Source organism: Larimichthys crocea, chromosome III (genome assembly GCF_000972845.2).
Source record: "Larimichthys crocea isolate SSNF chromosome III, L_crocea_2.0, whole genome shotgun sequence".
Lineage (NCBI taxonomy): Eukaryota > Metazoa > Chordata > Actinopteri > Sciaenidae > Larimichthys > Larimichthys crocea.
Genome location: NC_040013.1, coordinates 15973776 through 15992083, shown reverse-complemented (window position 1 = coordinate 15992083; position 18308 = coordinate 15973776). Strand labels below are relative to the sequence as shown.

The window sequence follows — 18308 nt, the reverse complement described above, 5'->3', positions numbered from 1 at the left end:
AACTGCAACTTCTTTTATTTGTGAGCCTCCAAGGAATTGCAGGTAGTGGTCAGTGCTGAAGATTGCTAAGTCTAGTGTTGCATGAGCACTGTTGGTTACACAGTCGGATGGTTTTAAGATGCATAGGAAATGAGCCATAAGCATGCTGTACAACCACCGCTGAACATCAGGTTACTTATGGATCATTTCAAGGTAGAGTTTCCCCTATTTTCCAGTACCTTCCTATGGGACGACTGCAACTGAGAATCTCACTGTACGGTATTCATCTATAATTGTATTCACCATGGAGGCAGGATAATAGTTTACAGAGCTCTTACTACCCCAGAGCCTTTGTGCAGTAGTACACCATTAGTTTATCATGCGCTTCGCAAGATTAAAAAGGAACTGGATCCAAAAAGAAGCCCATTGAGATGCAATCAAACCAAAAGTCTGCAGCAAAGGCTTGACAGTAAGTCTCTCAGGAATATATCACAAATACCATAGCAGAGAGGGGTTGAGCACTGGGTGAGAGTCAGATTGAATCCAAGTTGAATTTTTCCAAGCAACACACTTTGAAGGACTTATAAAGAGACTAATTAGTGCTGCAGTGAATGCGACAGTAATTGGAAAGACCATCTGTTTTAGACGAAGAATAATCACACACAGGAAACAGAATATCTTTTGGAAATATCGTTTTTAAATAAAATGTTGATTATTTTGCTTTTTTTTTTTCTATAGCTCGGCTCATTAGTTTGTGCTTTCTGTTCTCTGTCTTCTCTGTCTTATGTCTCAATTATGTAAATGAACCGTAATTTATAATGCATTGATATTCAGGCTGGGTATTGTTTGAACATTTGATATCAGTGGCAAAATAATACCTTTCAGAACTCATAAAAAACCTTTCAATAAAACTCGGTGGCCACATAAACAAGGTGTAAACACAAAAATAGATGTAAGAAAAGTCAAATTGTTCGCAAACCGTTTCTTATTAAAACATGTAGCAGACACAATGCAACATTAACAATGATTTCTACTTATTTCTGACCAGCCTGACGACGACAATATTCTCAATTCCTGGAGCAAATATTCATAACTGATGTTTTTAAATCAGGAAATATCTGATCAAAGACTAAATACTAGCCTAAGAATGAGAAAGACATTTTCTTGACACTTTTCAGTATTTAGTTCTTATGTTGGTACTACATATGTGGATCAACAGTGCCTAGAGTATATCTTGTTTATGAGTGCATACACAGTATATAATATAAGCTTGCTTGTGTGACTGTGTCACAGTGTGCTGTCTCATGCGAGAGGAGGTCAGCTCTGTCTACCAACACAGGCACAGTCATCAATTACACACAATTTTCTCTGCTTTGGTACTTCACCCTCTCTTGGGTCTTCACACAGACAGACACACACATACATACACACAAACTCCAGTCCTAGACACTTATCTCATTGGCTCTAATTCCCTAAAGAGTTTCCAGGGAGAAGAGACAGCGCGGCGGCTCTGTCTTGAGGGGTTTCTAACCCTGTTGTGATTTATGTAAAGACTAAAGCTGAGTCAGGCAGGCTCCATCCCATGTCAGTAGCCACCCCCACTGCAACTCCCTTGTCCACCTCTGTAATCCATCTCTGAGGGTTTTGTCTGGCACCTAGCTTTGGAAAATAACGACATTTTCCCCTGTGCCCTGTCTGCACAATTACACTAGAATAATCCAAGAGTAAGAAACGGTGGTGATATAAATGTCAGGAGGATTCTGTGATATGTTTTGGTATTGAGAGTGTAAAAGTGGGGGCAGTAAGAGGTAGTAACTAAGAGAAAATATGCAAGAACAAGCAAAGGTCAGTATCATCAAGAGGACCAGACAATACACAAAAGGGAGACTGTGTGGCCATAGTTTGGAGAGAGAGAGGGAATATTGGTGTGTAAATAATTCACCTGTGCCTCATGGGGAGCTAATAAGGATGACAGATGAGACATGACGAGAAATCAGAGCCCCTGGTGGTGTACGCTCACACACATTTACACACAAAACAACCAGAGCAACAACAAACAAGGATACAAGACAGAGTACAGCGGTGGGAAGGGGGGTTAGAAAAGATAAAAAGAATGTAAAGAGGAAACTGTTCCACAAAGCTGAAATAAGGACAAAAGGCAGAGATTAATCTGCACTTGGCTGAGACTTAATTCCTTATTTTTCTCTCTTCCTCTCAGCTGCCGCCTCGTGTTCGATCCTCCCTCTGAGATTACACCTGGTACACCTGTGACTTCACACCTGAAGTGGTGATAAAAACCAATCAAATGTGAGAAACTTGCACCAATAGAAATGTGTCTAAATGAGGAGCAAACACACTTGTGACAATGGAGTGGTATTGTCATGAACAAAGTGTTTCTGAAGGCATTGGAACAAACACTTGATTGATGGCACATATAATAGATCACGTCAGCTACGAGCTCACTTAGAAAACGTATACCAGTTGCCCTTGAAGAAAAGGCGGGTAATAGATTTTGCAGTAGAGCGTGACTGCACTGTAATTTACTTTGAACAAAAGGAAAATCAAATATATATATATATATATATATATATATAGTCCAAATCTCCCCAAAAAAGCTGATGTTGTGGGATCTAGGTCACAGTGTGTGGATGCAGGACAATATCTAACATGACACCTCCTAAAGCCTCTGAGCCAGTGTAGGCTGCAACATGACTCATGCTTTTAATATGATTGGCTTCTTGAGATGATGGTTTGTGTCATGGCACCTGGAGCACAAGGTGAATGGCACGGCTTCGGCTCTAGAGGATTCGCATGTGTGTGTATTTGTACGGTAGAGGTGTTGTGTGACACTCGTGTCCATGCTGGTGGGATGATGTTGGACTATATCACTCATAGGAGCCAGAAAACACTTTGCGTGCCAAATACTATTAATAATTTTATTAGAATACCCTTCTGGCAAAAATGTGTGTGCAAGCATGTGAATCAGTGTCCTCTTACTGCTACATTTGTGCATGAAAGTGTTTGCGTGGGAGAGGGGAGGAATAAAAGGGGCGAGAAACGCGTAGTAATTACCCAGGCAGTAATTTTATCTCACTTTTACCAATTAATAATACATAGTATGTTTCTTAAGTTCTTGATTCACCCCTTAGTCTGAGTGGGACTTAAGTTTCAACCCTCAGCAGAAATGTTATCATACAACGTGTTGTTATTAAGCTGCCTGAGCTCCTGCACTGTGTAATTTTCTCTTTAGTATGCTACATGCAGCATGCCAACAGAGGTCCTATTACTTTTGTTTGACAGTTTTACACATCGCAATGCTTGCACTAACAAGTGTTAAAGCTATGCTGTAACACGAGGAGGCTGTGACCTCGGACAAACTGACATGGAAAGGTTAGACTGTGGCAAACAGGTGATGAATACGATGTGTCAAGATTTCACTTGGGCTTGAGATACACAGTTAATTAGTGAGAGACTGAGAGACAAACATTTGCTTTGGATGATGAATGAGCTTAGTCTTTTACTGTCTTGAAGTCTTACCCTTAAATTTTTTCACCCAGTAAACACTTTTGAAAGAGTGCTGTGGTGATTTAGTTTACGTCACCATAAATTTGGGGACTGATTTAGAAAAAGCAATGGTCAGAGCTGAATCAGCAGAGACACCTAGATTTAGTCCTTAGTGTCTCTGCTGTGGGTCAAGCTCCAAAAACACTCTCTGCTGCTGTTAAAATAATGCAACTGGATAGCTTAACACCCCAGTTTGTAACATAGGACTTCTAATTTAAAATCTGTAGCCTACCAGCTGATATGTGTGTATTTTCTCACACTTGACAACACTTCTTTTAAAGCAACAAATGACATTAAACAACTGGTTTAACAGGCTGACCTTATGGACGGGCTTTGGCACATAAAAGTGGTGAAGTGACCCTTTAATTCAGGATAGTTTAAGTCATCGTAGCTCTCCTGCAGAACTATAAAACTTTATAATTCTGGATCTTAAAAGAAGGTATTCCTACTATCTGTGGAGCATGAGTTGTTTACTGTATATTTAAGCAGTACAGGGGGTTGATTCAGATTAAATGGAAACATGTATGCTTCAAAGAAACAGGTAGACAGTCAGTAGAGCCCACATTTGTGTCAACATCTAAGGCGAATGTGAATAAGCCGATCTAAACAGTAACAGGCTGATGGGGCTAATTTTATCCGTGATTAACTGGTGTAGCTTACTTCAATATAATATCTGTGAAATGCACACCGCATTGAAAGGCATATGAGCATTTCAGAAGTCCACCCTCACTGCCACAGGTCTTGAATGTGATCTCCCCCTTATCGTCTTTCCTCGTACAAAGTCGTAACACCCCCGCTGCCCTTCACTTGTCACTTCTGTGGGGCTCGGCGCCAAGAAGCTGACCTGTGCTCTCCGTGGCATCCAGACTGCCCGCTAGCTGCTCCAGGAGGCGTGCCCTGGCTGCGTTCCTGCGGTGTTTCTTGCCTTCATAGTGCTGCTGGGCCATCAGCGGGTTGTTGAACCAGGCTCCGCACAGGCAGCAGTACTTCCCTGCCTCTCTTCCGCCGTTTCCGCCGACCACCGCCATAGGCCAGGGCAGGGCAGGGGGAGGAGGGGGGCACGCAGCGGGGTCTGCAGGAACTGGGGTGGAAGGGGAGGAATCTGGGGGAAGAAGTGGACAGGAGCAGAGGCGTGGGATTACAGACAGTAGAGTCAGGAAGCTTATTAACATAATTCCAAATGCAAATGGAGCTTTGAGGTGAAAATGACTTGAACTGAAAATATTTTCCTAAAATTACATTAACATAAAACTGTCTTTCTCACAGACACAGATGTCACACACACACACACACACACACACACACACACACAGCTCCAGATTTAGATTGCTTTCGGCCACATCTGTGGAGCATAGATGAGGGTCAGGAAGAAGCCGTTCAGCACTCAAGGGACCAGTCAGCAGGTGTTAGAAACTAGCTTTCTACTCACATCTACTGTGCTCCTGAACCTTTATCATATTTACCTAAATCTTCTCCTCTCATCTTTCCTCCCCCTTCATCCCTCTTCTCCTCTTCTCCTCTTCTCTCCTCTGAGGGACATGAAAAAAACAAAAAAAAAAAAGAAATGGCAGACTTCCAGGTGACCTGCTACTCGTGACATGACATTGGTTACCATGGTGATTGCCCATTAATAGCCAACAGCCACTGACATGTCCACAGGACGCGGTTGTGGCTCATGCTGCGAAGACTGCGTGTGGCTACATGTGTGTCTGTGTGTGTGTGTGCGCATATGGGTGTTTGGGTGGCAGGTTGAATGTATAATCCACGTTTATGTGTGTGCATGAATGAAGCTCCAGAATAGGCTGCGTGCCTGTGTGCGTACAAGGTGCAGATAAATCATCTCTGCTCGAACTGTTTATTTGAACACAGGGAGGAGGTGTTAGATCCGCAGCCAAATTGCGCGAGAAAGCTTCTAATGCCAGATGGCATGTCCAAATGTGCCGGTTCGCCATCTACAATGTGTCAATGACTCTAGAGTTATACCGACTACGACTACACAGCCACAATGCCGCACGTTTAAAACATTTCATCACGAACAAAAGCCCACTCACGCATGCTTTTAAGCCAGAATGAGTCATCTCACTTCTTTCACAACAACTCAAATGATAGTGTGCATGAAGTGACCGATGACCATAGCAGTGAAGTGTCTTAGTTCATGTGTGTTTTTTCGTGTGTGCGCCTGTGACTCGACACTAGACCCCGTGAGCTGATTGGCTGCTCGTACCTTTATGTGTCTTCGGGCTCTGTTCACATAGTTACTGTATCTAAGGCTGTGTCTCCGCTCATCTCACCAACCACACCCACTCATATTCTCTTCGCCTGCGTTCGCCTTCGCCACACTATCATATGACTTACAAAACGCAACCCTGTTCTGCTGCCATTAATCTCAAAGATAAGGCCATCGTGTAATCTCTGGTGTACCATTTGTGTGTAGGTGCGTGTGTCTCTTTGCGTGCGGCTGTGCATGAGTGAAACTCCTGGGCTCTGAAGGCTCTGTGGAAGGAGGGCAGCAACAGGGAGAGATCCTCAGATGTGTTTTTTCTCTCAGTCCCTTGTTCTCCCACCCTTTTCTTTTTTTATGACTGTGATCTCTGCACACTGGAGCAGAAGTAAGTGTTTTTCACGGAATGGGGAACAGGGAGTGTGTGTGATGGTGTATATGCAGGAGGAGGAGGAGACGGTGGTGGTGGTGGTGGTGGTGGTGGTAGTTTGGAGTGTGTTGGGATGTGATGTGAGAAAGGGGAGGGAACACAGGTCTGCTCTCCACCTCTCAAGGGCTTTACCAACACACATGGCCTTTGGTTTCTCTGTCCTCACTCTGCGGTTCGTGTGAGTGTGTTTCTGTATGTATATGTATGTGTCTTCAGATGCCAGTGAATGTCTAACACGAACATGCAGGCATCAGTCACTGTGCCTATGTGTACTTCTGATGATTGTGTGTGCATGTGCGCTCAAGCTTGTCAGCTTGGATGTGCATCTTCTGCGGAGCACTCATCTCAGAGTGATCATGAAGGCTACTTTTGACTTTAATCTCTCCTGAAATCTTCTTCTTCTCTCCCAGGTCACTCTTTGATCTCGCTCGCTCTTGTTCACTTGTTTCCTTTCCTCCAGGTCCCACTGTCACAAAACCGCGGAAATTCAACAGTAAGGGCTGTACAGAAGCGACACTTTTCCAAAGTAGGCCAAAAGTTTAGCAAAAGTCACACCAGGGGTTTGATTATAAGACATTTTGCAGCGATTGTGTGTTTACGGCTCTTTTTGAATTTTCACGTTGAATTCAATTTGAATCACATTATGTAAAGCTCCCATGGAGACCACATAGCGGCACTGACAAATGCTCATCTTAAACAATCATGGGCACAAACAAAAATCAATTTGCAAATTTTCCTCTCTGACATCCAGACTAGACGTTTTGATTGAAGCATGACTAAAGCTTTCCAAATCCACTTCAGATAAAAAATATATGCTTTGAACTAAAAATAAGTCTCAGTTCAGTAATACATGTTTCGAAAAAGTGGATGTCTGGATGATGTGGGCGCGTTGGAGCAGAGGTGAGAGTATGGATTTACAACCAAGTTAATTACCTTAGACTTTAGTGAGGACAGGCTCTCTGCGCAAGCATTAAGATTGAAATCCAATAGAGGTATCAATCAGCTGGGGCTGAAAGGGCTGATTACCAGAGTACCAGTTCATGGTTAGAAAACTGATATAATGGATTTGTCAAGCTTTCACTTTCAAGTCTGAAACTGAAGACAGACCAGCTATCTGAAAGAATCAGTTGAATACTTTATTCTCTTTGTTAGCACTCAGTTACTCCTTTGACTTCTTTAGCTGTCTGCCATCAAAACATTGCAGTATTGTGAGACACATGGCTCCAGCAGTGTATGTTTGGATGTGTGAGTTTGATCTGCTAAAATCAAAGCCAGATAGTGAGCCATGCACTCAAGGTGAGAGATACCTGTGTTTGTCGGGCTGGTCATGGCTGTGGGTAAGTTGGGCGGCTCCCCCAGCACCAGACGGACTCTCTTAGCGTGGGTTTTGCCCTGGTAGTGCGACTGGGCCACAATGGCGGAGGTGAAGAACATGTTACACAAGGTACAGCACTTGTTCCGGTCCACCTCTGTCTCTGCACAGTCCTACAGGGGGAGAGGAAGGACAGATGGTAAAAGAGAGTAGTCGATGGGAGAGGAGAGGTGTTGTGAGAGAAAAAAATAGATCACAGGGGAGGAGAGGGTAAGGGATGTGAAAAAGAAAAGAGAGGCAGAGAGAGGTGAAGGTGAGAAAAGAGGAGGAGAGAGGCAGAGGGAGATAAGATGATGATCTCTCTCACACACACACACTCACAGACACACAGAAGCAAAGAGAGGGCTGATCAAATATTCATCTGTCTCTGGGCTGAGACTGTGGCTTGGCCCTTTCACCACTGCTGGTTCATTACTAATGATGAGGGAGAGTTGCTCCCCACGGGAGAGAGGGAACACAAACAAAAAGACCAACCGCCTGATTGACACAAATGTATAAACACACACACACACACAAGATACACAATCACACACATACATGCACACACACACGCACACAGAATACAAACAATATTACTCCTTCTTCACAGCGTGTTTATGTTTGTTTGTGCCCATGAGTATGGGACAAATAACTAAAGGAAAAACTAAAAAACACTGTAGCCTGCATGTCAGAAAAATGACTTCAATCCAGTTTTAGAAAACATCCAGAATTGTAGTAATGGTTGGTGAGATTGTGGTACTGAACCACTGTAAGTGTCCCCACATACTTTAGTGTCTTTGCTGCAGTAATATATTGTCTGCTTTCAACATTGTGGCAACAGCCAAGCAGCAACCTCCATGGCTGTGAAGTAAAGCCAGCAGAAACATGCCAAAAACTGCAGTTAATTGAGTGGCCACTTGAGGCCGGCTACAGAATGAGCCAGTCTCTACAAGCCCCCATATTAAAATGTCCAACTTCACAGTAAAAATAAACCCCGTCACGCGTGGCTTGTTTGGGCACCCAAGGTTTCATTCAGCCCGCATCGGCACCACCTACGATCCACGTCTTTGCCCATTTTTGGATAAGTGGGTATCCGGCAGAGGCAGAACTGCCAAGATGACGGTAGCCGCTCTGAGATTCACAACAACTCATCAGAAACCTATCACGTATTCTATGCCCATGTTTTATACAGTTTCAACAGTGCAAACGGAGCAAGTTAGAAACACATGCTTTTTATGAGTTTGGTAAGGCCGCACAAAAACCTGACCTCAGCACCCTCCAACACGTTTGGGGTGAAGTTGGACTGTGAGCCAAGCCTTACAGTATCATGAAACATCAGCCCCTGACCTCACTAATGCTCTTGAAACTGAATGCGATCAAATTCCTGTATCCAGGTTTGTGGACAGGCTTGCCAGAAGAGAGAAGACTGTTATAGCAGTGTATTACTGTCTATAGTTTTGTAGTGAGATCTTATTCAATCATATGGGTATTTAAATAGATCAAATATGTTTCAGTGTCGTCTAAGAGCAGTAATATTTTATGCTTTCAGTGCAGCTGTAAATTCTACACTTTCACAACTTTGTCCCTAGTTTCTTTCTTCCACTCACTGCTCACAGTGAACCTCCACCTTCGCACTGTCTGTTCATCCACACTTTTATTCTCTCTTCCCCTCCCTCTTCTGAACTCTCTTTCTACTTGTGTCGCACATCTCCTCTCTTTCTTTCTTTCTTTCTTTCTTTCTTTCTTTCTTTCTTTTCTCTTCACACCAGAGCTCTCTGTAGTCCAGGTGTCAAGTCGAGCTGGAGGATAGAAACCTCCATCTCTGCGAGAGGGAGGACAATAATAGAAAAGTGTCTGCGACACCATATCTGAGAGTGTGGGCGTGTGCTGTGTTTCTCTGTGGATATGTGTGTGTGTGTGTGTGTGTGTGTGTGTGTGTGTCTTGTGTCAACCCTGGTTAGCATCACAGACAGTGGATGTGAGAGTTAAGGACACCTTTACCTTCCAGGCTTAGCTTTGTCTCTCAGCTGTCCCATCTCTCTCTCTCTCTCTCTCTCTCTCTCTCTCTCTCTCTCTCTCTCTCTTTCTCTCTCTCTCTCTCCCCCTCTCCCTCTCTTGCTTTTTGTATTTTTCCCTTGCCTTCACTCTCAGCCTTTTACTCTTCCTCCCTCCCCCCTCTGGGCACCAGTCTCAGTGACTGCGTGTGTGTTGTAGGATGAAATATTTATCTGTATTGGCAGGCCCACGCCACCCGTTCTCCTCCTCCTCCTCTATCGCCTCGCCTCCACTCCTCCCCCGTGTCTGTCCCTGCTGTGATCATGTTAACGGCTTTCTCTGAACTGTCCATACCCCCCCCTCCATCTCCATCTCCAACAGTAACTTACCTCCTTCTCCTTCTTGAACTTCATTAGTGCATGAAGTCTCGTGTTGCCAAAGGATGAGAAATGGAAGTGTCCATATTTGTGTGTGTGTTTTGTGTAAAGCAGCCACGGCTTATTTATATTTATCACATGATCATTATTCATGATTGTGTCACAGGAGACACATTGGAACACGGACAAGTCTCCCTTCCACTCCTCCGTCCATCCCTCTTACCTACATTTCCCCTGCTCCCTCATTACCACCTCTTCTCATTCTGGTCCTCCCTAATGTGTACTTGCTGCTCCTCCTCTCGTCTCCTCCACTACTCATCCTCATTGTTCTTTCCCTCCGCTTCCCGCCTCGCCTACTTTGTCTGCGTCTTTCCTCCCTATGGGTAGCGCTGCTGAGATCTTGTTCTACCCAAACCTTGTTGTACCAAGATGAGGAAGATCAACCGCATTGAGCCAATCTCCTACGGCTGTGTGGTTTTTGACTAAGGACAAGAGGGCTGGGATGACTCTCTGTGGCAAGCTTAGTCGTGGTCTCACCTGTCAAAACACACCGGAAAGTAAAGGAAGCAGTTGACAGAAATGGGACTGAAACACAAAGAAGCGTATACTTCAAAGAGGAAGGCAAATCCTGTCCCTCACTGACACGTTTCACTGGGGATTTAGTGACAGCGCAGGGAAAGTTTTTATACAGTCTCGAGTGTATTTGTGTGTGGGTATCTGACATATGAATAACTGTCAGCTCATTACAGCTGCCACTCTACTGAACCACCTTAAACAATAAACAGCATTTCTAACTCACTGCCTTCCTCCATCGTCTGTCTCCGCTGAAAGTCAGCAACCTTTCTGTTTCTTCGCTTTTGATTCCTAGATTTGTCGCTCATTTCAGTCTGGTGTTTTATCCCTCACCGTCTCTACCCCGTCGATCCTCACACAGCTGTTCAGAATCGATTTACATGCGACCTAATTGTAGTGAGTGTTTCTGTTTCTGTGTGTGCACGTGCTGCATGTGGGCCTGACAATGACGTCTGTATCGCGGAATATTTTGTGTTTTGGTGGCTTCATTCTGCTCATGCACCTAACAATAGACTCCTAATTAGCTGTGTTAATCTTTCTCTCCTTCTGTTTTGCTTTTCTCTCCGCTCCTCCTTACCTCTCCTACTGCTCTGTGTCAAGGCGCTGTGGGAAACATTGCTAAATATACACATGAAGCAGCACACAGAAACAGATACTCTCATTTGGAGTTTGAAGAAATGCTGAAAATGTAAATTGAAAGGAGCAACGGTGCAAATATAACATTAGAGGAGAATAAAAGGCAAGTGGGAAAAAAACCGTTTTGTTATCTCTAACCCTTTGTGCAGAAAACTGCTCAGACGGAGAGAAAGAGCAGGGTGGAGAATAAAGGATAAAGCCCCCCCTCCCTTTCATCTGGGAGCACCTTTTCGACCTACTTTCACTATGTTTGTTCTGTGACAAACACTTTCACCTACACACAAATAGACAAACCTCAAGGCATGGCATTTTACAATGAGCAGACACTGGCATGTGATTCACTTTGTGAAAAACCTTCTCTGCTGTTCCCATTGGACTAAACCATGTCAATCAGTACGAGCACAGACGGGCAAAAAAACACTACGATGAAATGCAGAGAAAAGACGAGCAAAACTTCCCCTGAGAGACAAAAAGAAAATCAAAGATATGAAAGAAACAAAGTTTATCTCAAATTGAATGGTGAGAATTTCATCTCTGGAGAAATTCTCCTATCTTCAGTACGTTTTTTCAGCATTGTCAGATAATCAATGTCACATCTCTGTGTAAAAGGTTATGAACTAAGTGCGAGCTGTGGCGTTCACAGTACGACAGATGAGGTGAGTGCGTGTGCACGGCCTCCTTGTGTGTATTCAGTGTCCCACATGACGCGAAAGCCAGTAGGGGCTGAGTCACGTCTTATTCACTTAGCGAGACAGATGGAGACGCAGGTGTGTATATTTCTGCAGTATGTGTGAGCGTGTTTGCAAACCCATTCGACCATGACATACCTACAGTATTTCCTGAGTGTCTGCAGTGTGATGCACATTTATCACCTTTTAACATTGTACCCTACAGCTTTGCATAAAGAAACATTCAACAATTCAACATTCACACCAACTTAACCCACGAATGCCCAGTCTCATTCTCAAGCTGTTCTTCTTTGGTCATCTACGCAACTATTTCTGTCATATTTGATGTGTACAAAGAAGTGCATCACTATAAATAATTTTCAGGGCTGTCCAAACATGAGCTATGATTGATCTATAGTCTGTTGAAGATGTTTGCTCTCTGCCCCAGACATTTATTTTTTCATTTTTTTTCAGGGTTTTAAACTTTGCATTGCTCATTCATCAAGTGTAACCTGGAACCAAATACACCGGGGACTTGTGAAAAAGTTCACTTCCTTTATTTTCATTGAGAATTTTTTGTCAGTGGAGGACAGAGGGTTATTGCCGTACAGAGCTAATTGGCTCTGCACTACGTATCAGGGTCTTGGCTGTGACACTACACTGTTTTTGGAGCCTCTCCACCTCTTCTCCTCCTTCTCTGTCCTCTCTCTCTCTCGCTCTCTCTGGCACAGCTAGATTTGTCAGTTAGTTTGATAGGCTTTATTTTTCCACCAGCTGTGTCCTTGAGTGTGCTCTGTATGTATTCTCTGTGCGTGTTTGTATTGTCCCATGTGGAACCTATAGATTTTGCTGGATGAATGGGGCATACGATGTACTACTCACCCTTCACAATAGTTACATTTGCATTTCTTTTCATAGACGCACGTGCACAAAGACAGAGAACACAACAACACACACACACATGACCCACAAACACAAAGAGAAAATTTAATCAGCAGCAAAATAGCTGTGGTTCATGTTCGAAGCCCAACAATTCGCTCTGGATGCAAATGCAACTGCAGCATTTGCTACAAATGCAAAACATGTAGATATACAGACACAATGGGCCAACTATGGCATACACATACAGAGAGACACACACATTTATAATGTCCTAAACTCTCTAACCATGGCCTGCAATAGTCAGATATAGAGCTGCTTGGTGGTGTCTATCTTACCAGAAACACCACAGCTAAGCCACAATTATAGCCCAACAGCTGCACACAACAGATCAAAACATATATTCCCATGAGCAGTGCAATGGCCAAGCCGTGAGTGGACAGGCCTAATAAAAGATTAGACTGAGGCAAGCCAACTCAGGTTTTTCAGTCATCAACTGGCATAAAAACAACTCTCTGCAAATTTACACATTTCAAGATTCACACACACACACACACTAACACACACACACACACACACACACACACACACACACACACACACACATATACACACACGCACGCACATGCGCACACAGTGAGAGCATACTGGGTTATCTGGCCTCAGTCTCTTGGAAGGAGGTCCTCCATCTTCAGGGTGAAGCATGTAGAACAGACGTACCTTGTTGGCATGTTTCTTACTCTGAGAGAGAGACAGAGAGAGAGACAGACAGAGAGAGAGACAGAGAGAGAAAGAGAAAGTAAGAGTGTCAGCAAGTGAGTTTTATTTTATCAAGTGAGCCAAGTGGAGGAAAAAAAATCAATGACTGTCACTCTACATGGCAACTTGCTCCAAGCTCTTATCTCTGTTTCAGCTGATGATGCTAGAAGACATTTTGCCCTCGGCTAGGTGACTAATGGTCTGGGCAAGCTTTCTGGAAGCCCAGAGTAAGATGTTAGGCTGGGGAAGTGGTGCAGGGTTAAAGGCTTAACTTAATTTGTACACACTGGTATCGTAAAGCACTAAAGCAATAATGAGGGAATCATTTGGTTTGGCTCAAGTAAGACTGTAATGATGATATCCTGGTTCCTTAGTTTTTTTGTGGGATTAAGGTGTCAGGTGATAACCCACACTCCCATAGACTCTGGGAAAATATGCAAACTCAACACAGAAAGGTACCAGCTCCAGCTACAGAAAGGGCCTAGTGCTAACCACCACACTATCGTGCTGCCATTAATAAAATTAGATATTAATATATTATCAAAAAAATCAGATAATAGATTGGGATTCATCTGCATAATATGTAATGCTTTTGGAAAAACAAAGGCTCATGTAACATAATGTAATGTTTTTGTGCTGTTTTCTCATTTGTTGTTGTTGTATTGTTGTCACTCCCTCTGACTAAGCTATAATAAGCAGACATATACAATATTGTTTATATGACAGTGGGCTGTCCTTGGAAGCTGCTAACAGTCACTTTAATGGAGCACAATAAAAGTCAGTGGACATGCCGGAGAGTAAAGATTAGTGCATGTGTATGTGTTTAGACAGACTATGTGTTCAACACAAGGCAATTTATTGCCATTCTCTGACCTTCACTCCTTCCTACTACACAATATCTATTATTGTCTATAAATTTAACTGCTGCTGCAATTTCCCAGAGGAAAGTGTTGACGGTCTGAATCTTTACTGCCATATATGCAGTCAAATACATGCAATTGTACGACAATAGAGAATTCGGGGGTTGCGAGTCAAACTTGTGATTGTGAAAAGCATCATGGTAGGAAAATGTTGGGTGATGAGAGATGGAGGTGATTGAATTAGAGTGAGACTATTTGTGAAATGTGTTCAGGTGTCTCTTTCCAGTATTCTCTGTGGAGAAAGGAATCACTTTACTTTTTAATCCATATGACTTTTCATTTTGTAGATGAAAATGTACTTGTAAGTTTGAGTCTCCATCATTGCTGCTCAACAAGACAAAACGAGAGTGAATAGGAGACTCTGACAAGACACTGTACTTGCTGCTCCAGTGCTTAGATTGGATCCTCTGCCCCTGGGACAAGACCCCCCCCTCAGCTCCGTCCCTCTACCTCACATGCCTCCTCACTTGTCAGACTACTTTAATGCATTTTGTCAGTGCTTGTGTGTGCGCGCGTATTTGTGTCTCAGTGTATATTTGTGTTTATAGGTGTCTAAATGGTCATGCAGTAGATTGGCTCGGGGATATGGGCTAAAAGCAGAACCTTGTGTCACCATGGTTACCCTGCACTGACCCTCAGTGCTCACCCTGCTCTAATGGACTATACATGTCTCTTCTTTCTCTGTTTTTTTTTTTTGCCCAGCATCAAATCAAGTTACAGACAGAGCAGAGGAAGACTGCCCACCAAACTGCCCGCCACATCATCCTTGTGTGTATATGTGCAAAATGTATCTCACTCGCAAGTGCTCAGATTTACATCCTTGACAGGCAAACTCACTACTTTGTTGCAACTGCTACTTTGTGCTGTGCAGTGACTGTCGATGGGGGTGCGGTGTAAACCGCGTTTACCTGAACTGATCCCTGAACAATTTGGGAAGGCTAAAACTTTTGTCTTGCTCGTAATCAACCTATATCCAGTCATCCATGTTTTTATGGATAGTTAGAAAGGTGTTTCCGATCCGATTTGTGATCTAGATGCATATATGTGTAAACACAAAGTGTACATGAAGCTGTAATAAATCTGTGGACCACCCCTTTTAACTCTGGACTCCTTAATAATTCATCCCTATAATAATACTCCTTTCTTTAGCCTGTTGTTGTCATCTTTGTGTCTTATGTAAAAGCCCCTTTAGGTTAATACAAGTGTGAATACACAAGTTAAGTTGCCTTTTCTTATCTTCTATCCTTATTGAATCTACCACATAAAAACAGCCTGACTCCAACTTATTTTTCTTGTCTTCTTGATCTACTGACTTCTACAGAGACCTTTTGTAAAGGGTGACAGTCAGGACACGCTGTGAATCAACTTGCCCGTTTGTCTGCACAACTCAAGGCTGTGTGTTTTTTGTCAGACTGCGAGACAGAAATAGATTACTTTCAAGTGGATGTAGTTGGCATACATTGCATGCAGACACACACTGTTGTTGTCCTTGCTTGATTCTCTTCAGATAAGGCCCTTGTCCTCATTAGTCTACTTGTTAATCCCAATTGTGCCTTGTAATCAAAGACGACCTCAGTGCAGCACATGCATATGTGCTTGTGCACACACATGCACACACATTCTAGTTAAATAATGCACAAGGCTGATTATTTAATGGCCATTCATCAAATTACTCTCAGGGAGTAATGTGTGTTTGTTTGTGTGCAAGTGAGTAGCATTACCATGCTGCATTAAGTCTATGTATAATGGATGAGCACTGTTTTGAACGGCACAAGCACAAATTGGTACAAATAAGGCTGATGCAAAGTGTACAGTGCAGGGATCTGCTTGTCAGAGGAGTGAGCGTAGCGTCGGAACATTTTTTTCTGTTCTTTTGTTTTGTGCCAACATTCCTGTGTGAGCAGAGACAGACTCACCTCATAGTGAGCGGTGCGCTGGGACTCGGAGATGAGCTGGGCATTGCAGATGTTACAATAGCTCTCTGTGAACAAGCCTCCATCCACGACGCCCGCCGACTTCATCTTCATCTGAGACTACACAAACACATACCCCCAAACATACGCAAATATGAATATGATTAAAATGCAGAACCGAATAAAATGTCAGTGAACCTCACAGTGTTTGTTAGAGCTGCATGAGCATGCATGTATCTCATCTCATTTTAGAAAATGTATTCCTTCTGACTGATGGATTCATCATGACAGATCAGCCCACAATATGTTGATCTTCTCTGTCAGAACATCCTCTTATAGATTATTTTGACTCCTATCTCCTATCTCCCAGCTCTGTCTGAAGTAGCTGCATTTTACTTGGCAATGAACCGTTAAAGATATATATTTGCAGATGTGCAACTATCTATCAACATGCAGATGGATACATAAGGATTACTGTAGTTTTTCAAGGTGGTCCTAATCTTAACTATATAATGCACCACTGGGAGTTTTATTAATTGGAATACATCACTTTTCAGCAGTGTATATGTTTGATATGTAAAATCATAATTTGTAATAATAATTAGTGTAACTGTATGTACTGTGCTGTAAAGTAAAAAAATATATAATGTTACGCAAGACGTTTAAAACATTACACCTTCAGTAATAAGTTCAAGTGCAGAAACGTTGTTTGAAAGTTTAGGAATATTTAGGAGACTTGGATTTTAAGACCAAACATTATCAGCCATCTTTATTTAGCTTTCTGGACAACTTATAAAACCAAATATCATCAGCCAACTTCATCAGCTGCTGCTATCCTTTGAAAGTTGGAAATAGACAGGAGCAGTTGAAGTATTAGTTTTCCTTGTCTTTTTTTACACCCATTGCATGTACTGAAATTATTCTCAACATAAGTGAATAAAACAGGTTGTATTTTTTCGTTTTCCCTTCTTTGTGCTAAACATATTCATCTCTTCTACTCCAAACTGTTGGTATCTCTACTCTGTGGGTCCACTCGTAACTAGTTAGTAACCAAAATCTGAAGATCTGAATATTGACATTCACCTTTCTAAGCTAAGAAATACTTGAGCAGGAACCTTTCTAAAACTTCACATAAACTTTCTGAACACTGGCAGGAAAGCAAACAGCATAGCCAAGAGCCAACTTAGTGAGGATTACAGTCTCTGAAGTAAACTGTTAAAAGGTCTACAGCAAGATTCCCTGGTGAGAAACAGTGTCTTAAAACCTTGTCGGTGCTGGGATTGCCCAACCAGTAAAACCATAGAGACCTAAGCATCCCACTGGGAGCTGTGGCTCCAGGTTCTTAACAACCTGGCAGCAGTGTTTTCTTTCACTTTTATACTGAGTACTGTAATAAAAAATGGTTTAATGATGTGCTCTGGGGTCTTGTGTTCAATTTTCTATTCTCTTCATTATGTGTGCTCTGTAGGTACCGCTTTGACAGGGCTAGGATGAGTAAGGGGTCTCCAGGGAATGGCCCAGGAACATCAGCCATTAAACTGGATGAGCATCTTGCTCTAAGGAAGTGACAGGAGACATGGTGCTTGTAGGGGCCAAGTGTTTCATAGTTCAAGACACATGGATGCTGCAGAGGTCAGCTCTAATAACTTTTGTCCAGCTTGATTTCCTAAGTATAGCAAGATTAGCGAGATCAAACACAGTCTACCCCACAGGGAAAAGCAGTGACAGGAATTGGTATTGTTTATTTCACATCCAGGCTGTAATTACCTTTACCCAGTGCGCTTGCATGCATGTTCAATGCCTGTGTTTACACACACTTTAACACAAGTCTGGTAATTACTCCTGTCTGTTCTCCTTGTCTGTTTCGTGAAAGCTGGACCTTCACATTTACTAATTATCTAAATGTAGTTGTGCCATTATCTAATTGAATTTACAGTATGACCTCAAACATTAAAATGAAGTGGCATTGCAGGTACATTTAATGTAGATTATGACTATGGTAATTTATTCGTGTCTGTGAGGTATAATATTCAAATGTCATTG

The 18308-nt window shown here is 42.8% G+C and overlaps 1 protein-coding gene across 1 annotated transcript in view; it reads right to left on the bottom strand.

The window, feature by feature from the left end:
- The window catches only part of zgc:171482 (zinc finger protein), a 47269-nt gene that overhangs the window by 17120 nt on the left and 11841 nt on the right, over positions 1-18308 (bottom strand). Inside the window, exons 2-6 of the mRNA XM_019260848.2 lie at positions 16269-16385; positions 13322-13414; positions 7502-7679; positions 5007-5072; positions 4388-4645 (exon numbers count right to left, since the gene is read on the bottom strand). Of these exons, the coding sequence (XP_019116393.1) occupies positions 4388-4645; positions 5007-5072; positions 7502-7679; positions 13322-13414; positions 16269-16385 (712 nt within the window). The remainder of the gene's footprint in view (positions 1-4387; positions 4646-5006; positions 5073-7501; positions 7680-13321; positions 13415-16268; positions 16386-18308) is intronic.